We start from the raw sequence: 23,619 nt of genomic DNA, 5'->3' as shown, positions 1-23,619 counted from the left end.
TCTTTGTAAGACGCACCCCCATTTTCCCCCCAAGTTTGGGGGAAAAAAAGTGCGTCTTACAAAGCGGAAAATACGGTATGCCTTTTTAATACATATTTTAACTACTTTGTCTCTCGATGGAGATTGTACTATATAATGCAATTTTTTTCTACATTATTCTGGTATATAGTAAAAATAACAATTGCCTTTTAAACATTAAGATGGTTGTGGTGACAGTGCCCTTCTGTAGGCTTCAGCCAACCATTGTAAACCATTGGCGCTTCACAATTGCGCCATGAGGTTGGAAGGGAAAGGGGGTGTGTATGGGTAATGGCACCATTTCAAGCCACATAAATGATAGTGCAGATCGCGACTGTCCAACCTGACATTTTTCTATCTGTACAGAGTCTGAAAACATAACCGCCCATAGTTATTTTACAGAGCTACATAATGAAATTGATATCTTATGGAAAGAATTTATTGTCACAGAAATCTCGTATTTACAACATGCCTTGTATTGTAGGGTTAACTTTAATATCCTGTTATAAATATAGTTTGATGAGTTCATCACTTATAGCTGATGGAGTCAAGACTCCCAGATCTGTAAATAGCAGTGTGATTAGGGAGGGTGATGTGTAGTCAATCCAGGGGTGCTCTTTCTTTAGGTCCTTCTTCTGCTGCTGCGTGTCTGCTTTGTACTGAAAGAAACAAAACCACGACTGTAACAACCTGTACATCCAAGCTGGATCTTCAATCACTTTGTCTTTTAAAGAAGTTGTCCACTACTTGGACAACTTCTCATACCACACGCTTGACCACAATAAAATAAAAAAAACTTATACTCACCTCCCGTACTGGTGCCATTCCCTTCTCCGCTGTGTCGGTACTCGCTATCCCCGGGGCTACAGTGCTGTTGGTGTGACATGTGACCACAGCGCCACTGTCCACGCCTCGGGTCGAATTGAACATAAAGAGGAAGTGAGCGATCAGCTGCAGCCTGGATTTCATGTTCGATTTGTCAGAAGGTGGGGACAATGACACTGGCGCTAACTGAGCACCGGGGTCACATGCCACAACAACAGCACGGGAACCCTGAGACCGCGAGTACCAACACCGCTGGAATGGTGTCAGCATGGGAGGGGAGTATAGGTTTTTTTTTTTAGTTTTATCGAGGTCAAACATTTAGATCAAGAAGGAGTTGACCAAGTAGTGGACAACCCCTTTAAAGGGAGTCTGTCACCCCATTTTAGCCCTATCAGCTGTCGGCACCGCCATCAGGGGCTTATCTACAGCATTCTGTAATGCTGTAGATAAGCCCCTGATGTAACCTGAAAGATTAGAAAAACAAGTTAGATTATACTCACCCAGGGGCGGTCCGGTGCCTCCCATCTTCATACGATGCCGTCCTCCTTCTTACTTCTGCGCAGGCGCACACCCCCTGCCCTCCGGTAAGTATAAACAAACTTGTTTTTCTTATCTTTCAGGTTACATTGGGGCTTATCTACAGCATTACAGAATGCTGTAGATAAGCCCCTGATGACAGTGCCTGCAGCTGATAGGGCTAAAATGGGGTGACAGATTCCCAAATCTTCTGCTATACGTGTTTAGTATGCTTTGTTTGGTCAACATTGATGTAAATAATTGAAAAATAGCTGAACCGGTTATTAGCAGTGTTACCACTACCTGACCGCATTATAAACATTGCTTGTTGATTTTTGGATTTATGTAAATGGTTATTATGATTATTTATCCCATTTATGGTATTTTTTGGAGGGACCAAGTGGGACTGAGTCGAGTCCTTCCAATGTTTAAGGAGGTCATTTTTGGTCATATATTATTTCTATCTATTTTAATATTAGTGTGTGTTTACATTGCTATTTTATGGTATAGCAATATTCATGTTGTTCCCCCTTTTAATTTTTTCAATTATTATTTATTTATTTTATTCTAATTTAAATTATCATTCATGGTCACTTTTATTATTGTATTAATTCATTATGCACTGCACTTTAGAACCAATACACTCTCATGATAATACTTTAGCCGTACACATTATTTCTTATTCAGCAATCTTCTCTATCATCGGGATGAGGGCATGCGCCGCTGACGTCTCTCCTGGCGTCCCACGTCTGGCACCAGATGTGAGTGCATGACTTCCGCCCGGCCATGGCCGGGTGGAACGCAATGCGTTCCATCACAGCCGGAGGTGGGAGGTCACTTACCCGGAAGTGACGTCGGGGTGGGATGCGCCGCTAAGTCCCGCTGAACATGCACGCACTGATTACTACACCGGGGTAATATCACATGATTTTCATATGATCCTATTGGATGGTGGGCACTTAAAAGGAGCATGATCCCCCAGTTAGGATACGCCCCTTTGAAGAAGAAATGCGCGTCGGGGGGGAGACATGGCAGCTTTTGACACATTAAACTTCATGCACCTTATGGTGGTTTATTATGAATTGCAGTATTCAAGGTTAAATCCGTAGGCAGTAAAACTCTATTGAATTGCACCATTGGCACTTTAATATTAGTTGCACATAGACACCTTGTTTAGTGGGTAGCCTCTCACTGCTTATCTCATTTTGAATGTAGAATGGCTTTGAACACCTGCTATTTATTGCATTATGATGATGTTGGCCTTAATATGTATGTGGTTGCCTCTACTGCTACCTTTAATGGATTTACTGGCTGCTAGTTATAATTATACATAAACCACTGAGCTATACAGTGACATTTTTTCCTGTGGTTCTGTGTCAGTCTTTGTCCGTTTTTTCTGGTTTGACGAATTACCATCCATTATTTTGACATGTATTTGTGTGTAAATTAATAAAATTATTTTTGATATTCTTCATACATTCCTTGTATTTTATAAAGGTATTATTGTTTCTAGTTGTATACGGAGTGTGACCCAGTTGTGAAGTTAAGGACTAATATGTATACTATTGCTACATATGTTTAAAATCCAGCCCCAAACTATACAGTCTACATTTACAGACTTTTGTGAAGTAATGGGTTACGAATAAAATATTCCAAAATGAGCTGAGACGTCCATAACATGTGAAAAAACTGCTGGATCTAATCTACACCTAAGGAACTTGGCATCTGTCGGACAGGTATCGATATTCACTGTTGCTGGATATTACAAAGTCCCATTGCTAAGCTGTTATTGGGCCCAAATGAACTTCAAGTTCTTCTTTGCTCCTCACTTGATGTGATGCCACGGGACTCTATACACCACTTCTGTCCATACAAGTCCATCAGCCTCCTCAATGTTTTGAAATGGAGGAACCTAATGGATGTGTAGTCACACACTCCTCCACCAGCAGACTTTATGAGGACAGGAGAGCTGCACTAAAAAGTACAGGAGGAGAACCTGGCATATCTATTTATTAGTAAGTGACACAAAATCATGTGTCCTAAACATGTCTTCAAGTAAACTGGCCAATCCCAATGAATTACAGTGCCTTGCACAAGTATTCGTCCCCCTGGAACTTTTCAACCTTTTCCCACATATCATGCTTCAAACAAAGATGCCAAATGTAAATTTTTGGTGAATAATCAACAACAAGTGGGACACAATTGTGAAGTTGAACAAAATTTATTGGTTATTTTAACTTTTTGTGGAAATTCAAAAACTGAAAAGTGGGGCGTGCAATATTATTCGGCCCCTTTAACTTAATACTTTGTTGTGCCACCTTTTGCTGCGATTACAGCTGCAAGTCGCTTGGGGTATGTCTCAGTTTTGTACATCAAGAGACTGAAATTTTTGCCCATTTTTCCTTGGCAAACAGCTCGAGCTCAGTGAGGTTTGATGGAGATCGTTTGTGAACAGCAGTTTTCAGCTCTTTCTACAGATTCTCGATTGGATTCAGGTCTGGACTTTGACTTGGCCATTCTAACACCTGGATATGTTTGTGAACGATTCCATTGTAGATTTTGTTTTATGTTTGGGATCATTGTCTTGTTGGAAGACAAATCTCAATCCCAGTCTCAGGTCTTTTGCAGACTCCAACAGGTTTTCTTCAAGAATGGTCCTGTATTTGGCTCCATCCATCTTCCCACAATTTTAACCATCTTCCCTGTCCCTGCTGAAGAAAAGCAGGCCCAAACCATGATGCTGCCACCACCATGTTTGACAGCGGGGATGGTGTGTTTAGGGTGATGAGCTGTGTTGCCTTTACGCCAAGAATATCGTTTGGCATTGACACTTTTTATGGATATCTTTGAGAAAAGGCTTTCTTCTTGCCACTCTTCATTAAGGCCAGATTTGTGCAGTGTATGACTGATTGTTGTCCTATGGACAGACCGTCCCACCTCAGCTGTAGATCTCCGCAGTTCATCCAGAGTGATCATGGGCCTCTTGGCTGCATCTCTGATCAGTCTCCTCCTTGTTTGAGATGAAAGTTTAGAGGGATGGCCGGGTCTTGGTAGATTTGCAGTGGTATGATACTCCTTCCATTTCAATATGATCGCTTGCACAGTGCTCCTTGGGATGTTTAAAGTTTTGGAAATCATTTTGTATCCAAATCCGGCTTTAAACTTCTCCACAACAGTATCACGGACCTGCCTGTTGTGTTCCTTGGTCTTCATGATGCTCTCTGTGCTTCAAACAGAACCCCGAGACTATCACAGAGCAGGTGCATTTATACGGAGACTTGATTACACACAGGTGGATTATATTTATCATCATTAGTCATTTAGGACAACATTGGATCATTCAGAGATCCACAGTGAACTTCTGGAGTGAGTTTGCTGCACTGATAGTAAAGGGGCCGAATAATATTGCACACGCCACTTTTCAGTTTTTGAATTTCCACAAAAATTTAAAATAACCAATAAATTTCGTTCAACTTCGCAATTGTGTTCCACTTATTGTTGATTTTTCACCAAAAATTTACATTTGGTATCTTTATGGTTTCAAGCATGATATGTAGGAAAAGGTTGAAAAGTTCCAGGGGGCCAAATACTTTCGCAAGGCACTGTATAACAAAATACATCCCTAGAAAGATACAGGAACACTGAACACTTCATATGATGGCAGCATTCTTCATGAGTCTTATCTGTGCTATCTTGACAGTCTCCTACAAAACATTATTCTTATAGTGCTCTCACCTTAAACTTGTCTGGTACATCTCTCTGATTCAGTGGGAAGAGACGCACAAACTTGAAACTTTCTGCCACCACATAGAATGGTTTATTCTGAGCTTTGGCACATACGGCCATCTGATTTGTGCCAATCTGCAGTAAAAATCCATCAAAAAATTATTATTATTATACAATAGGGTTTTCAGAACATCAAAAGCTATATTGCTGTTCAATAAGACTTTAAAATACTATTTCTTGTTTGGAAGCAGTGTAATTAATTGACATATAGGCTATGAGAACAGCAGATGTGCTACTATTAAAAAAAACAAAAAAAAAGGAAGAGCCCTGTATTCATGAAGGTAGGTGGAGACAGCTTGTCAGAGTCATCACCATGAGGAACTGTATGGGGAAAAAGGAACAGCAATGGTGCTGTAATGTGTTACTTAGTGGCCAGACAGTTGAGGATAATGTCACTGTTTATCTCTTCATTAGGGGACTCAGGAAACCAGAGGTGTATGCTGCTACCACTATGCAAAAAAACTAAAAATTAGCTCCTAGCAATGTACTCACCACCAACTGGCAGCACTAAGTTAATCAGTTTTAGCTTGGTGTCAATAAGAAGTGGACACGGGTCTTTCACTAGACCCAGATCTACCTTGGTTTTCGTCATTTTTCAGTAACGTTTTCCCTTTTGTATTTCAGAAGATTCTTATCTACCTCTGGAGGGAAACAGTGTGAACAGTTACACTGTAGAGACTGACTGGCGTGGACTGACACACCGCACCCTCATCTATTTATCTGGCAGGACCCTAGCCCCTAATACATAAAGAGTGTTCAGGTGATCCGAAGAATGGTCCTTTCTGCTTTCTCCTGCCTGCTCGTTCATCAGAGCCTTACGGCATCAGGATGTACAGAAGCGCCGCAAGCCAGTGAGGTTTGCACGTCTGTTCTTCATAGACATCTTCAGGGATGGAAAGGTAACCTTTTTCGCTATCAGAAGAATCCAGTGCAGCCCCTGGAGGCCCATAAGTGTGTGTGTGTTTGACTGGGCACAATTTTATTCCACAGCTTTATAGGCCTCTGAGACCCCCCCCCCCACTCACTGATTTAGGCGCTTAACCCTGCCCATTCTTGTCAAGCAGGCTTTTTTTTTTTTTTGCGCCCGGCACGCACACACCACTTCAGTGGTGCCTTTTTCTCACAGGTGGCCTGCCTCTTCCCCCTGCGGCGCCAATGTCCAGCATCCAGACTGGGACTGATTGCCCACTTTCCTTCCTGAGCCCTTAGCACCCTAGTCAGTTTGGGGTTCCTCAGCTCTCCTGTGGGTATGCTCTGTTCTGCAGACTGATACTATCCTCAGCAATTCTGACCCCTAGCCTCTGGCATTAGTTATCAAGTCTGCCTTCTTCTGTCATGTCTAATTCTAAAGGAGAGCCCCCAGCCCCTACTACCCTAGTCAAATACTTTGTCTGTCCTTCTTGTAAGTTAAAACTCCCTTCAGGTCAGTCGTCTTCCCTCTGTCAGGATTGTAGCAATCCCTCTGTCCTTACCACCCAGGAGTCCTCCACTGTTTCTGGAGAAAGTGGCCCCCTTATCCCAGAGTGGGAAAACTTTGTCTCAATCCATTGCAGATCTTACCAATGTTTCTCAAACCCTGGTATCTGTGCTGGATAGAATGCCTGTCCCTTCCCCCACTGGTCGGATCCCATGATCCACCCTTACCTCTTTACGTGGCTATCAGCAATAGCCGTAAGAGGGCTAGGCAGGAGAGTCACCCTAGATCCCCCTCTCGTTCCCTGTCACCCCCCCGGACCCTCTCGGCGGTCGGCTTCTCCCCAGTCATCCTCGCCAGTGGAACCAGACTAGGACTGAAGTTCCAAAGCCAATTCAGACCTAGACCCTTACTAGGCCTCTAACATAAGAAACATAGTCGAGAACCTCATTGTGGCAGTCAAACAGACCCTTAATATCAAGAATGCTCCTACAGAGCCGTCAATACAAACAGTGTTCTTCAGACGGATAAGAAGGAACTCCTACAGTTTTTGCCTCTTCCATAAGGAATTTGAGAGGGTCCTCTCCAGAGCAAGGGAAAATCCAACCAGACACTTAGAGAGGGAAGTGGATCGGTATCCTGTACCCCATGGCTTCAGATTTCACCGAAAATTGGACTGTTTATCCGGCTGTGGGCTCTTTGGTCTCCAAAGTATCCACCAACACGGTCCTCCCCCTTATGGACAGGGCATCACTCAAGGACCCCAATGACAAACTGATGGAGTCCTTTACCAAGCCAGCCTTTGAAGCCGCAGGTTCCACCCTATGCCCTGCCTTGGCCACCACATGGGTGTGAAAGTCTATATCTGCATGGGCAAAGCAACTCAGCCAGGGCATCCTTGCGGGAGCCGCGTCTGATGATTTAGTTGACTTAACAGACTAGACCTCACAAGTGGGAAAATACTTAGTGGCCGCCTGCATAGACGCCGCCTCTTGTGCAGCTCAAGTGTCCAGTAATATAGTGGCCATCCACAAGACCATCTGGCTAAGGCTTTGTACCCACGTATGCACAAAATTCCTGACTAAAAACCGGACTCCTTCCCCGGAAACGTGCATTTTTTTCAGCGCGTTTTTTTATGCGTTTTTTTTCCAGCGCATCCCCAGTCTCATAGAATATAGTTAGATATGCGGATTTTTCTGCGAAATTAATGAGCATGCTGCGTTTTTTACCTCGATGCTTTTTTTCGCGGAAAAAAAAACGCATCAATATGCGCAAACAGTGCAGAATTCATTAAAATGAATGGGATGCTTCTTGTAAGCGTTTTTGCCGGAAAAAATGTGAAAAAAAACGCTTACGTGTGCACACAGCCTAAAGTTATGGCAAACGGCCTTGTCTTTCAAGAAGTCTCTGACCAGTCTGCTCTTCCAGAGGTTACGACTGTTTGGAACCAGGCTGGACCAGATTATATTAGAGGCCAACAGAGGAAAAAGGAGAGGCCGCAAGCCTGACAGGAAAGGAGAAGGCCCCCCCTTCAAACCGGCACCCTCACAATGTGCAAGGCAGATCCTCCAGAAGCAGACCTAAGAGATTCTCCTCAACTGTCCATTCCACTGTCGCCCAGGGAGTTTCCCAAGGTGGGTGGCAGTCTCCTGTTCTTCAGGGACACTTGGCTCGCCTGTGTCGAGGATGCCTGGGTCAGAGAGCTGGTATCTTCAACATACAAAATAGAATTCATTTTGCAACCCCAAGATCGTTTTTTCAAATCCTGTCCACCAAGGGGACCCCTCGCTTTTTCCCGGGTTTTCTCGCAGCCGTAGCCTCTCTTCTCCGCATAGGTGTCATTGTTCCTGTCCCACCTCAGGAACATTTTTCAGGTTTCTATTCAAAACTTTGTAGTTCCAAAGAAGGATGAGTCTGTTCAACCCATCCTGGATCTCAAGTTGCTGAACAAGAAAGTCTTCCTACATCATTTCAGGATGTAATCCCTTTGTTCAGTAATAGCTTCTATGTAATCACAGGGGATTCTGTGTTAGGCATCGTGGATATTTATCTATCTCCCTTCCGGGGGAATCGATTCTCTCTTCATGATCCTGGAGGACCCTCAAAGAGGCCTTCTAGCGTCCAAGGCTACAATTGCTCACTGGAATCGGGCCACCATCTTGGAGGCATACCAGAACAGAGTGCCACCCAGTGGGGTTAAGGACCACTCTACCCAAGCAGTGGGGGCCTCCTCGACCGTTAGCCATCTGGCATCCGCTCTACAGCTTTGCAAACTGGTGACATGGTCTTCTACTTACACGTTCGCCAAGATCTACAGAGTCCATAACTACGTCTCGGCTGATGCCACCCTAAGTAGGAGAATCTTACAAGCGGCAGTGGTTAGTTCTCCGACCCGAATGGAGTTGTGCGTCTTTCCCTCTCTAGGGAAGTCCCATGGTTTCCTGTGTCCCCCAATGAAGCAATAGAAAAAACAGGATTTTTTGTTACTCACCATAAAATCTATTTCTCTGACCCTTCATTGGGAGACACAGCACCCACCCAAGCTTGATAGCAGCATTGTTTTTTTCTATTTTTAACGGTTTGGTTGTTTGTGTATTTCCTTCTCCTACTGCTTTTTCACTAACTGATTAACCTATTGCCAGTCGGTGGGGTGTACACTGCAGAAGAGGAGCTAATTTTTTGTGCATAGTGTCCTCCTCCTAGTAGCAGCAGCACCATACACCCATGGTTTCCTGTGTCCCCAATGATGGTTCCAAGAAACAGATTTTACGATGAGTAACCAAAACTCCTGTTTTTGTGTTTATGAAGAGAATGCAGCTGGTTGCAGGCAGTTTTTAACCTAATCCATTGTGTTAGAGCGAAAGTTTTTCTTGAGGCAATAATGTAACCCGGACAATGGTGATCCCATAAGCTAAACTGACCCTGAGTTATCACACTACAGCATATACTCCTACACACACACATATGTCCTTTAGAGCCCAGTAGGGGTGAAGGATATGATGGAGTAATAACTTATTATTTTCTCTACATGGGAACTGCTTGTCTTTGTAGTTGTACACTGGGAGTCTCCTGATACCCCTTTTTTGATCCCCCCCCCCCCCCCCCACCCCAGCAATATGGCCAAGCATACTTTTGGCCTTATAAAATATGGCAAGAGTTAGGCTGAGTTCACACGTGGCGTTTTTTCGCGGCGGTTTTTACCGTGCGATTTTGCCGCAAAAACGCGAAAAAGCATCACATGCATTCCTATGGGATTCCGCAAAGCTGTGCTAATGCTGCGCTTTTTACCACGAGCGGAATTGCTTCGCAGTAAAAAACGCAGCATGCTCATTAATTTCGCGGAATCGTGGCGATCCTGCACCCATAGGAATGCATTGTTCTGCTTACTTTCCACATTTGGCTGTGCACACCATGCGAAAAGTAAGCAGAACATTTGCGGATGGTACCCACGGTCCGGAGGAGAGGAGACTGTCCTCCGGGGCTTTGGGTACCATATCCCTGTAAAAAATAGAATTTAAAATAAAAAATATTGTGATTCTCACCTTCCGACGTCCCGCGCAGCCTTCCCGCCTCTCTCCACGCTCCCGGTCCCAGTAAGCCTTTGCGAGCGATGACGTCCGTTCTCGCGGGATCACAAAGTCTCGCAAATGACCGCGAGACGTCGCGATCCCGCGAGAACGGACGTCATCGCGGTAATTGTCTCAAAGGATTACTGGGACCGGGAGTGTGGAGAGAGGCGGGAAGGCTGCGCGGGATGTCGGAAGGTGAGAATAACAATTTTTTTTTTATTATTATTTACATTCTATCTTTAACTATTGATGCCGCATAGGCTGCCTCAATAGTAAAAGAGTTGGTCACACTCGTCAAACACTATGACGAGTGTGACCAACCTGTCAGTCAGTTATCCAAGCGATGCTACAGATCGCTTGGAAAACGCTAGCAATTCTGCAAGCTAATTACGCTTGCAAAATGCTAGTTTATCCACGGGAAAATCGCGGGAATTTAAAATGCGATTTTCCCACGGAATGGAATTCCGGGATTCTCGCGGTAATTTCAGCGAGAGTTCCGCTACGTGTGAACCCAGCCTTACTCTTTAAACAAATTGTAGTTTACCTTATTGATTATTCCTCCGCTCTCCACTACTCCTTCAGCTCCAACAATCACCAGATCTACTTTCTCCATGATATAACTGTCAAAGAAAAAACAAAAGTCTAGAGACGCTATAGACGTTCATTTTGTATATTCAACACATCACTAACTCACCCCACTGCGGCATCCAAGATCACGGTGACTGGAACATTAATGTTTTGTAGAGCTTCAGCCATATTCCTCCTATAGAAAAGAAATAAATGGTTGAAGGTAAGTAACACAGGCCTCTTGTAGCCATTATATTAATAAAATACTACTTTTCCATATCTGGACTAGAATAGGGCTTGCACTAATCCAATTTTTTTTTTTTTTACACAGATCAGAAAGAAAGATCCATTGGGAAAAAAAACTAAAGAGCAAATAGCCTTTTCTTTATCGCCTTATTGGGGGACACAGATGACCATGGGTGTATGCTGCTGCTGCTGCTAGGAGGCTGACACTATGCAAAACAAGAAACTTAGCTCCTCCCCGGCAGTATACACCCACCGACAGGCACCAAGCACCTCAGTTTGTGCTTAGTGTCTGTAGGAGGCGGACCGGGATCTCCCCAGATCCGCATTTAATCCTTTTCTTTTCAGGTTTTAGTTGGGGGCGGTCTATTATCAGAGAACGGCCCAAGGGCGTTGGAACGCCCAGGAGACTCTTCTGCCCATCAACCTTCTGGAGATCAGGGCAATCTTCCTCGCTCAACTTCGTTGGCAGCATCTTCTAGTAGGCAAGCCGGTCCGCATTCAGTCAGACAACGCCACGGCCGTGGCGTACATAAACCACCAGGGCGGTACTCGCAGCAGGCAGGTGATGTCGGAAGTGGCAAGGATACTTCGTTGGGCAGAGCGTCACGTGCCGGCGATTTCCGCCGTTCACATTCCAGGGGTGGAAAACTGGGCAGCCGACTTCTTGAGTCGCCAAGGGCTAGCGTCAGGCGAATGGTCCCTTCATCCCACAGTCTTCAGTCAGATATGCCAGCGCTGGGGCACCCCGGACGTCGATCTCATGGCCTCTCGGATGAACAACAAGGTTCCTCACTTTGTAGCCAGGTCCAGGGATCCATTAGCCGTCGGTTACGACGCTCTAGTAATCCCGTGGTCCCAGTTCCACCTACCTTACCTGTTTCCTCCGCTTGCCCTGATCCCAAGAGTGGTCAAAAAGATAAAGTCAGAGGGCATCCCGGTCATCTTAGTGGCTCCAGACTGGCCGAGACGCCCTTGGTACACGGAGCTGGTGAACATGCTCACGGACGTTCCCTGGAGGCTTCCAGACCGTCCAGATCTTCTCTCGCAAGGCCCCCTTTACCACCAGAGTTCTCAGTCTCTGAGTTTAACGGCATGGCCGTTGAGGCCGCGATTCTGAAGGAATCAGGGTTTTCCAACCGGGTCATTCAGACCTTGATTAAGGCTCGGAAGCCTGCTTCCTCCCGCATTTACCATAGGTACTGGAAGGCCTTTTTTCGTTGGTGTGACGAAAAAGATGTTTTTCCACTATCGTTCTCAATTCCTCCCTTTCTTGGTTTCCTCCAATCCGGCCTGGATGCGGGCCTATCCCTCAGTACTCTCAAAGGCCAGGTATCTGCCCTAGCAATCCTCTTCCAGACGGATCTAGCTTCCTTACCGCAAGTGAAGACTTTTCTCCAAGGAGTCGCCCATGTGGCTCCTCCTCATCGTTCTCCGATAGATCCATGGGATCTCAATCTTGTTCTTGGCGCTCTCCAGAAGGCGCCGTTTGAGCCGATTCAGGATATCCCTCTGTCTCTTCTTTCATGGAAGGTGGCTTTTCTAATCGCCATTACATCCATCAGGAGAGTTTCTGAGCTGGCGGCCTTATCCTGTCGTTCTCCTTACCTTATCCTCCACCAAGATAAGGTTGTTCTCTGGCCAGTTCCTTCTTTCCTTCCGAAAGTGGTATCCCCCTTTCACATTAACGAAGATATCGTCCTTCCATCATTTTGTCCTGCGCCTGCTCATCCTCTGGAAAAGTCGCTCCACAAACTGGATGTAGTGAGAGCCTTGCGTGTTTACCTTGCCAGGACCGCTTCCTTTCGCCAATCTGATTCCTTGCTGGTCATTTCTGAGGGTCGCCGGAAAGGTCTTCCGGCTTCCAAGTCCACAATTGCTCGTTGGATTCGGTCTACCATCCTGGAAGTCTACCGTCTTCAGGAGAAACGGCCCCCTCCGGGGGTGAAAGCCCACTCCACCCGAGCTGTAGGGGCTTCTTGGGCTGTGCAACACCAGGCTTCGGCCTTACAACTTTGCAGAGCCGCGACCTGGTCATCTTTGCACACCTTTGCGAGGTTCTACAGGGTTCATACCCAGGCCTCGTCTGATGCAGCTCTTGGTAGGAAGGTTCTGCAGGCGGCGGTGGCGCATCGACCGACCTAAGCCCTTCCTTATTTCGTTCCTTTATTGCTGTTCCCACCCTCGGGACTGCTTTGGAACGTCCCATGGTCATCTGTGTCCCCCAATAAGGCGATAAAAAAAGAGGGATTTTGGGTTCTTACCGTAAAATCTCTTTCTTGGAGCTTTCATTGGGGGACACGGCACCCTCCCTGTTTAAGTAGTACCGTGTTTGGTCTGAGAGTCCCTTGTTGAGTTGGTACATATGTTTATGGTTTTGGTTGCTTCTCCTACTGCTTTTTCACCAACTGAGGTGCTTGGTGCCTGTCGGTGGGTGTATACTGCCGGGGAGGAGCTAAGTTTCTTGTTTTGCATAGTGTCAGCCTCCTAGCAGCAGCAGCATACACCCATGGTCATCTGTGTCCCCCAATGAAGGCTCCAAGAAAGAGATTTTACGGTAAGAACCCAAAATCCCTCTTTCTCCTACGCCTCATTGGGGGACACAGACAGTGGGTGTTATGCTGATTGCCACTAGGAGGACACTAAGTAAACCCAGTAAAAAGATAACTCTTCCCCTGCAGTATACACCCTCTCGCTGGATGAGATTTCTCCAGTTCTTGCTTAGTGTCTGTAAGAGGCACTTGGGTCTGGTTTCAGACCCCACAGTTTTTATTTTATTTTTGAGTTTTCTGTAAATTTTTATTTTTTAATTAACGGAGTGAAGGGGGCGACGGTTCCTTTCTACGGCCCGCTCTCCCCCCGACCCAACAACAGGCAAGCACGCGGAGTATACCTCCCCGTACACTTTCCTGCGACAAACAGGGCCGATTCCTCTGGCGATGATTCCTTACGGTCGGTAATCCACGGATATGAGGGCAAGCACAACAGACGAACCAGTGAAGGATGGCACGATGCATGGAGAAGAGCGCTTCCGAATGCCCTGAATCATCCCCATAGCTCTCCATCCCCCTACCATAGGGAGGATTGATTGAGCATACCTCTTTAAGAACTCCTCCAGCTCTGATATATCAGCCCAGGAGGATGAGAAGACCTGTGTGGATGGCCCCAGACAGCGACGGCCGGCCTAAGCACTGGAGTGGAGGTATGCGGTTGGGTCCTGGTCCCCGGGAGAGGCGCTGACTTGGTCTCAGCGACGGTGCAGCGGCGCCCCCCCCCCCGCGCGCTTACCGCGGGAAGGCCGAAAACTTAGTCCCCAGCTTTTCCGGCCTACTAGGCCGCAATTTGAATAGCGCCGCCGCCCCCCCTCCTTGGCGCCTCCCGTTCCTTACGAGAGGCGCAATCCTAGTCTCGGGGGGCCATGACATTTACCTCAGCCTGCTCTGGAAAGGGGCTGTGAGGCGCGCACTCTGCCGGACACCAGGAGACAGCACAGGGCTCATCGCTATTCCTCCCGGGGACACAGCACAGGACCGGGGTAAGCTGCATCTGCCCTCAGAACAAAGCTTAGCCCCTTCCCAGCACATTCCCTGCAGCTGCAGACCAGACTCTGCCTTTAACCCTTTCAGGAGCGCTATGTCTCAATCTAAGGAGGCTAAACAGGCTGCTAAGAAGCACACTGCGTTTTTAACCGTGTGTACCACTTGCAAGACTGCCTTGCCCAGTGCGCAGACTAATCCATTATGCACGGACTGCGACCCGGCCTGTGCTCAAACGCCTCTCGCCGCCGCGGGGCTTCCTGCATTTAGTCCCCCTGAGAAGGCTGCGTCCCTGTCAATGACCCGGGCCATAGATTCCCTCCAGGAAGTCTCTTTAGTCAGAAAGCGTCTATACTGCCCGAGCAGGGCTCACCGTCCACCAGCAGGGGGCCGTACTCGCTCAAGGGATAGTCAGGCTTGAAAGCGGACCCATGATGCGTCCCCTAGTCATGCTTGCGCTTCCACACTGGCCAGTTCTGTCTCTCGCTCTCCCTCTCCTAATGTTCGCAGCGAGCACGACTCTGAATTCGAACCTGACACGACAGCCCCTCACAATCCTCCAACTGACCAAGAGTCACTTGATTCTCTTATGGAATCAGTCAACAGGATTCTGGAGTTGGAGGAGGAAAATATTTCCACTCCAGCACACGCTATCTCATTTAAGAGGACCAAATGTGTGCGCAGGTTATTTGCCAGCCATCCGGAGTTTAAGGACATTGTCCAGAAACATAGGGATCTGTTGTGAGTTCATTTTCCCCTTCACCGTTGATGTCTGATGAACTCCCTCTGCTGGTGAAGAGAGGTAGTGAAATTGATTGGGATGGGAAAAACCTGTCATCTGAACAGGCGGAGCGTGATTGGACACCCGGAATCACTGAGTGGATATAAGGCAGCTGATGCCCTGCAGGGTTGCTGGTGATCCTTTCTGCTCTGAGCTCTTGCAAACCAGTTCAGTACCTGTCTTCTGAAAGCTAAGTTTTTGCTCTCTTATTTTTCCATTAGATTGTGTCTGTTTATTTAGTGTTGTGTTCTGCCTGCCCTTGTTGGTACAGGCTGAGCTCCATTTTTGTCTCTGGTCAAGTTGATCTTTTGCTCAGTCTTTAGAATATACATGAGTGCTGATATAGTGATTTTGAAGTCTAGTGACTTCAGGGCGTTTTTTCTATCAGACGTGTTGGACATTATTTTGGCAGAATTTTTGCGGATTGCAGCCAGCATCTTTTCTGTCCTTTCCCATTTAGTTAGTTGTGCCCCATCGTTTGCTCAACCTGTCTTTCTGTCTGTTTGTGTTTTCATCTGCTTTTCACCGACAATACATGTTGGGGGCTGTCTATTGCTTTGGGGTCTGCTCTGGGGCAGTTTAGATTTCCCCTTTCTTTCTTTAGGCTTATTTAGTTCTCCGGCTGTGAACGAGGGGTCTAGGGCTCCGTAGGAACCCCCCCACGGCTACTGTTAGTTGTGTGAATAGGATCAGGGGTCTGCAATCCGATAGCTACCAACCTCCAGTATTCTGGACTTAGCTTGTATTTTTGTTTTTTCCTCCTTCAGTGACTCATTCATAACAGGGATCGGCCACATAAGCGGTTCACAGGGCAAAAGTCTACTGAGACTAAATAACCTTTTGCTCCAGACCTAATGAAGGATTGGTTAGTCTCCTTCGGTGGACCCTCCTGTATCGCGTTTTGCTTCTTAAACGCTCCTATCCGTTTGAGGGCTCCTCAGTCAGAAACCCCTCCAATCGTCAAATTGACTACCTTGCCCGCTCAGTTTTTGAAGCTTCAGGAGTGGCGCTTTTTCCATCTTTCGCGGCGACTTGGGCCACTAAGGCAATGGCCGCTTGGGCAGAAGTCTTAATTACTGCCTTCCAGGGTACCAATCTTCCTCCGGAGACAACCAGGGTCGCCAGGTAGATAATTCATGCAGTGGACTTTGTAGAGGACACTTCTTTAGATGTCGCCAATCGCGCTGCTCAAACTGCCGCTAATGCAATCTCCATTAGAAGAGCCCTATGGCTCCGCGACTGGCGGGCGGATGCCACATCTAAAAGATCGTTGACTTCTCTGCCCTATCCAACTGGTCGTCTTTTTGGAGAGAAACTGGACCAGCTCATTTCTGATTCTATCGGGGGAAAGAGTAAATTCCTTCCTCAACAAAAGGCTGTTCAGCCGTTTCGGAACCAACAGCCAACACGTTTTCGATCTTTTTGCAACAACTCCAGTTGGTCCTTCTCTTCCGGTTCAGGTCGGTCCCCGCGCGGAGACAGAGGATCCCAGGTCTCATACAGACCCAACAGCTCTTGGAAGCCCAGGCCTAGGGCATCTGGATCTAGGGGAGCCAGATCTCATAGGTCTTCTACGCAATGACTTGTTGCGGTATCCGGCGGCCACCGACAAAGTAGGAGGTCGTCTACTTTCCTTCAGTCACACCTGGCTCGCCGTCGTCCACGAGAAGTGGGTCAGGGAACTGGTGTCCTCCGGATACAAGATGGAATTTTCTTCCCCCTCCAAGAAAAAGACGAGCCTTCCTTCGGGCTGTTCAGGATCTGCAAAGGGAAGAAATTATCATTCCGGTCCCTCATCATGAAAGGTTCAGCAGTTTTGGTGGTTCCAAAGAAGGACGGGACGATGCGGCCTATACTGAATCCCAAACTGTTAAATCAGTTTGTCAAGGTACGGCGATTCCGAATGGAATCTCTCCGATAAGTTGTCGCTTCCATGGAAAAAGGAGAGTTCCTAGCATTCATCGACATCAAGGACGCTTACCTTCACATTCCGATCTGCCCGTCCCACCAGCAGTTCCTGCGTTTTGCAATTCACGAGGAACACTTCCAGTTCGTTGCCTTGACCTTCGGACTCGCCACCGTCCCCAGGGTCTTTACCAAGGTCATGGCGGCTGTCACGGCCATTCTCCACTCTCGGGAAGTGGTGGTGTTACCGTATCTGGACGACCTGCTCATCAAGGGTCCGTCCCTTCCAGCCTGTGAGGAATCCATGGATAACAGTAAATACACTTTCTCGCCTGGGGTGGAAGGTAAACTTCGAAAAATCTTTCCCAAAACTGACTCAGCGGATTTCCTTTTTAGGAAAGCTCTTGGACACCTCCCGCGGGTTGGTCATTCTCCCTCCAGAAAAGACCCAAGCCTTACAACAGGCAGTGCGGTCTCTTTCCCGGTTTCTCACTCCATTCGTTTCACCATGAGAGTTCTCGAAAAGATGGTGGTAGCAATGGAAGCAGTTCCTTTCGCACAGTTCCACCTCCATCCCTTATAACAAGCGTTGCTGTTAGCTTGGGACAAGAACCCGTTCTCCCTGGACCGTCGGTTCCTGCTGTCCCAACAAGCCCTTAAGTGGTGGACACTGAAGTCCTCCCTGAATCAAGGGAGGTCTTTTCTCCCAGTAAGATGGTTGGTAGTAACCACCGACGCAAGTCTTCTGGGCTTTGGTGCGGTCTTTCATCACCACCCGGCACAGGGTCATTGGTCAACTCGAGAGTCACGTCTCCCCATCAACATTTTGGAGATACGTGCGTTCAGATTAGCTCTACGGAGTTTCCACCATCTCCTTGCAGGTCACCTTATCAGGATCCAATCCGACAACGCTATGGCTGTAGCGTATATCAACCGCCAGGGAGGTGCTTGGACCAGGATGGCCATGCACGAAGTGAGTCACATCCTCCATTGGGCCGAGACCAACCATTTGCCCATCTCAGCAATCCACATCCCGGGCGTAGAGAATTGGGCGGCAGATTTTCTCAGTCTCCAGGGCCTTGCCTGAGTGGTCTCTTCATCTGGAAGTCTTTCAGCAGATTTGTCATCGTTGGGGGACTCCGGATGTGGATCTCATGGCCTCAAGACTAAACAACAAGGTTCCTCGATTCATTGCCCGATAGCGCGATCCATGCGCCATCGGAGCGGACGCCCTAGTTCTGTCTTGGCACCGATTCCCTTGCTTCCGAGGGTCATCAATAAGATCAGAACAGAGAGAGTACCAGTGATCCTAGTCGCGCCAGATTGGCCGCGCCGGGTATGGTACGCAGAACTAATACAACTGGTCGCCAATGTCCCCTGGCGACTTCCAGATCGCATGGATCTACTCTCTCAGGGCCTGATTTACCACCAGAACTCCAGGGCCCTGTCTTTGACGGCGTGGCGGTTGAATCCTGGATTTTAGCACAGGCTGGGTTCTCTCACAACGTGATTTCCACCATGATTAGTGCTAGGAAGCCTGTGTCCATGTGCATCTATCACCGCACCTGGAAAATCTTCTTTTCGTGGTGCAAGGATCATGGTCGAACCCCTCTGGTGTTTTCCATTCCGGCCATATTGGAATTCCTTCAATCCGGATTAAAGTCAGGCCTCGCGCTTAGCTCGCTCAAGGGCCAAATTTCTACCTTGCCAGTGCTATTCCAACGCAAAATTGCCACCAAACTTCAGGTCAAGACGTTCATTCAGGGAGTCTCCCATGTGGCGCCTCCTTATAGAAGGCCATTGGAATCATGGGACCTTAACCTGGTTCTCGGGGGCTTACAGGAGGCTCCTTTCGAACCGCTGCAGCAGGTGCCACTGACTGTTCTCTCTTGGAAGGTGGTCTTTCTAGTAGCAATTACGTCAGACGAGTTTCAGAATTGGCGGCCCTGTCCTGCCGTCCTCCGTTCCTGAATTTTCATCAGGACAAGGCAGCTCTCAGGACGTCCCCGTCCATCCTGCCCAAAGTCGTATCTTCTTTCCATCTCAATGAGGAAATTGTTTTGCCTTCCTTTCGTCCGGCACCAGTCCATCACATTGAGAAGTCCCTCCACACCTTGGATGTGGTTAGGGCTTTGAGACGGTACATCTCATGGATGGCTCCCTTCCGCAAGTCAGATGCCCTGTTCATACTTCCAGAGGGGCATAGGAAGGGCGTAGCCGCTTCAAAAGCAACACTAGCAAGGTGGATTCGATTGGCAATTCAGGAATCCTACCGTGTCAGGAACGCGCCTGTCCCAGCAGGGATTAAGGCGCACTCTACCCGCTCAGTGGGCGCCTCTTGGGCCATTCGGTACCAGGCCTCAGCAGAACAGGTTTGAAAGGCTGCAACTTGGTCCAGTCTGCATACTTTTAAAAAACATTACCAAATCCATTCTCAGGCCTCTGCGGATGCAGCTCTCGGCAGACGCATCCTGCAATCGGCAGTACCACAGTGTTGATTCAGTCGTACATGGGGTATTAGATGTATGCTCCCCACCCAGGGGCTGCATTAGGATGTCCCACTGTCTGTGTCCCCCAATGAGGCGTAAGAAAAGGGATTTTTGTGTACTCACCGTAAAATCCATTTCGAGCCAATCATTGGGGGACACAGCACCCACCCTGTTTAGCCTATTTGCTCACTGTAGCATTCTTAGGTTTTGACATAGTTATGGTTATTGTTGACTGTTTATGCTCCTACTGCTTTATTCACAGAACTGGAGAAATCTCATCCAGCGAGAGAATGTATACTGCAGGGGAGGGGCTAACTTTTTTTCTGGTTTGCTTAGTGTCCTCCTAGTGGCAAGCAGCATAACACCCACTGTCTGTGTCCCCCAATGATTGGCTCGGAGAAAAGGATTTTACGGTGAGTACACAAAAATCCCTATATTGACTGAGTACGTGTGCAGTCCCGTTTTAAAACAATGAGCACGCTAGAAAAGCCGCAATGTAAATAAGGCCTGTGAGAGAACATATTCCATTTTGTCTCTGTTAAGAATCTTGTTTCATTACTCTTGTTTCATGGTTGATCTTATTGATAAAACTGCTGAGCAGATGAGTTTCACATTTCTGTTCACATCCTAATTTTCAATTCCATGACTATGGTAATTGAAGCTAGGGAGAGATGTACATTTTTCAGCATGAGGTTTTCATTGTTTTGTGGCAGCATAACAGTGGCCTGAATAATAAAACAAAATCCTGCTTAGCACATCATGCTAACATTGCGCTGCTTGATTTCCCAAACACTTGCAATCATACTTTACTATTTAGAGTTCAAAAGGCAATAGAAGAGATTTGATCTCACTCCCAGGCATTAAAGGGAATCTGTCACCCTTTTTTTGGACTATCAGCTGCCGGCATTGACATCGGGGGCTTATCTACAGCATTCTGTAATGCTGTAGATAAGCCCCTGATGTAACCTGAAAGATAAGAAAAACACATTAGATTATACTCACCAGAGGGGGCGGTCCGGTTCGATGGGTGTTGCGGTCCGGTCCGGCGCCTCCTATCTTCATACAATGCCGTCTTCTTCCCTTCCTGTAGTGGCGCAGGCGCACTCCTCTGCCCTGTTGAGGGCAGAGCAGAGTCCTGCAGTGCGCAGGCTTCGGGAGAGGTCTGACGCCTGCGCTCTGCAGTATTCTGCTCTGCCCTCAACAGAGCAGGGAAGGGAAGAAGAGGACGGGAAGGGAAGAAGAGGACGGCATTGTATGAAGATGGGAGGCGCCGGACCGTCCCCTCCGGTGAGTATAATCTAATGCGTTTTTCTTATCTTTAAGGTTACATCGGGGGCTTATCTACAGCATTACAGAATGCTGTAGATAAGCCCCTGATGTCAATGCCGGCAGCTGATAGTCCAAAAAAAGGGTGACAGATTCCCTTTAATGGGACTCAAGCTACACAAATCACAGCATGAATCGGAGCTCAACTGCACCATTATGGCCCGGCATATTTTTCTCTGAAATATTCCCCATTGTTTAAGAGAAAATATAGCTAAAATAGCCGTCTTTTCCCAGCACTGCTCCAGGTAACTGACGGGCCCTCCCACTAAGTATACACATGGAAAAACCTGTTAATTACTTGTAGCAGTGCTGGGAGAAGTCAGGTGGGGGCAGCGCCGGACTAGTCTTGTCTTTTACTAAGGTCTGATCATCTAACTATATTTCTCTGAAATTCCGATGCGTTTCAGAGAAAAACATACTTGGCTTTGATTAAGCAGCCAGGCTGGTTCATGCTGCCTGTGTTTGGGGTTGCCAGACTAAGTAGAAAATTGTGCATTCACTATATGACTGCAGACTGCCGAATCATGACAGTGAGCAAACTGCAGTCCCAGTGAATGAAAAATTATCTCCTTAGACCGGAAAACTCCTTTAAAGAGAAACGCAATAATAAAAATGTAGCAGGTTCCCTATAGAAAAGATTTATGCTGATCTTCTAATCTTTCTAATACAATTCGCTTCCAACTCACATTTTGTATTGCTGTAAATCTCGGCAAGGTAAAGCACAAGTTCCACTTTGCTTACTCTGAATTGCCTAAATATGGGAGCAGGAAACCTCTGCAATTTGTATTCGGCATATGGAAGCTATTATTGCTCGTATAGAAATGTCAGCCACTGGTCATTGTAATTATGTAAAGTTTAGGATCATATTGCCACTTAGAGGACTGTGGCGCGCTCACCCTGATAAGTCTGGCTGGGATTCCGTCACATAGACACTAAAGCGTTTATTAGCAGCTGCAGCTTCTTCCAAAACCTTCATAACCACCCTGGAGTAAGCATGAGTTAAAATTTTCTGCAAAATGGATAGAAATTAAAGGTTAAATAATAGTCATACAGGAGGATTAATATTTCCACTAAGTGACCCTGTAGTACAATATACCATAACTTATCCAATTGTTTACTGACTACTTAGTATAGAGATGGGTGCTACAAGATTGCTGAAATCATTCATCATCAAGATCTGCTCCGACTCTTAAGGCCCTTTTACATTTAGCGATGCACCAGTGATCCGACCAGCGATCCCACCCGGTCAGGATCGCTGGTGCATCGCTAAATGATCGCTAGTGAGCTTTCATACAGAAAGACCTCACAGCGATTCAGCAGCGACGCAGCGCACGATACTTACCATTCACACACAGCGATCCAGACGTCCTCCCGCCCGCCTCCACGCGTCGCTGGACGTCACAGCAGGAAGTCTCAGCAGGAAGCGCCCGACGAGAAATGGAGCCGGACATTCTCGCGCGATCAGCGATGGACAGCGGGGGAGCCGGTCGCTGGTAAGTATCACACATAGCGATATCGCTAGCAATATCGCTATAACGTCACAAAACCAGTGACGTTTTAGCGATATTGCTAGCGATATCGCTTAGTGTAAAACCCCCTTTACACAAGGCATTATTCTGAAGGTAAACAGAGTTTGTGAATGGCTGTGAACATTTTTTCAAACAATCAGTGTTAGGCGTCGGGTTCCTGCCACTGCACAGCAGGAATGACTAGAAGCAATGGGATGAAACTGAATGGGAGGAGACACAGATTAGATATTAGAAAAAACTTTTTGACAGAGTGATCAATGAGTGGAACAGGCTGCCACGAGAAGTGGTGAGTTCTCCTTCAATGGAAGTCTTCAAACAGAGGCTGGACAGACATCTGACTGGGATGATTTAGCGAATCCTGCTTTGAGCAGGGGGTTGGACCAGATGGCCCAGGAGGTCCCTTCCAACTTTATGATTCTATGAATCCAGAGCCTTGCATCCAGCGGTCTCCCATTCTTCTTCGGCCGCAGTGGAGCCTGCTCAGCAGATTCGTCGGTCCCGGCGCTCTGCCCAGGCCAACTCCATGGGTTTGCTTGCTGCTGCCACCTCTGGCACAGCTATGACAATGCATGCTGCTCAGCAGCGAGATTCTCCAGGGACTAGGTCCTCATGTCGGGCCACTGGGCATGCCTGTGGAGTGATCTCCCATTGGAGATCGAGGGTCACGTGCTCAGGTCCTGCTCGTGTTCGGATTGGCCCATCCAAGAAGCCAGGAAGGTCCCGGACGCCTGTGGCTATAAAAGGTTTGCATGGCCGCTCGCCCAAGATAGACTGTATTTACAGACTATGTGGAGTAAGTGATGTATGCACGTATGAATGTCTCTGGTGAATGACTCATTAAGAAACCCCTACCCTTGGTATGCATGTGTTGTGCAGCCTAGCCTGCTAGCGCCCAGGCTTAGGTGTAGGTAGGACAGAGGTTGAGTCAGGCATCAGTCCTCACCAGGGACTCGGCACGCCTCAGTGCACGTGCTCCACTTCATAGCCAGCGTCTATAGCCGTGCTCGCGGCAGCCACGCCGCGCGCTCAGTGGGCCTAGAAGGACTCTAACCCCGTGTCCTTGGGGTAGAGTTCTGTGGCCGTACACTGTGCGCTCTTTTGGCCGGGCTCTGTGA

At 47.4% G+C, this 23,619-nt stretch overlaps 1 protein-coding gene across 2 annotated transcripts in view; it reads right to left on the bottom strand.

Annotated features, from left to right (window-relative positions):
• Nucleotides 1-441: 441 nt before the first annotated feature.
• The window catches only part of EIF2B1 (eukaryotic translation initiation factor 2B subunit alpha), a 44,615-nt gene continuing 21,437 nt past the window's right edge, over nucleotides 442-23,619 (bottom strand). For both annotated transcript variants that reach the window (XM_073586103.1, XM_073586102.1), the window contains exons 5-9: nucleotides 21,872-21,984; nucleotides 10,823-10,891; nucleotides 10,673-10,748; nucleotides 5,095-5,220; nucleotides 442-677 (exon numbers count right to left, since the gene is read on the bottom strand). In XM_073586103.1, coding sequence (XP_073442204.1) covers nucleotides 522-677; nucleotides 5,095-5,220; nucleotides 10,673-10,748; nucleotides 10,823-10,891; nucleotides 21,872-21,984 — 540 coding nt within the window. In that variant the 3' untranslated portion in view covers nucleotides 442-521. The remainder of the gene's footprint in view (nucleotides 678-5,094; nucleotides 5,221-10,672; nucleotides 10,749-10,822; nucleotides 10,892-21,871; nucleotides 21,985-23,619) is intronic.

Source organism: Dendrobates tinctorius, unplaced genomic scaffold, assembly GCF_039654945.1.
Source record: "Dendrobates tinctorius isolate UK_male_01 unplaced genomic scaffold, ASM3965494v1 ptg000090l, whole genome shotgun sequence".
NCBI classification, from domain to species: domain Eukaryota; kingdom Metazoa; phylum Chordata; class Amphibia; order Anura; family Dendrobatidae; genus Dendrobates; species Dendrobates tinctorius.
This window is presented reverse-complemented; position numbering and strand designations above follow the sequence as displayed.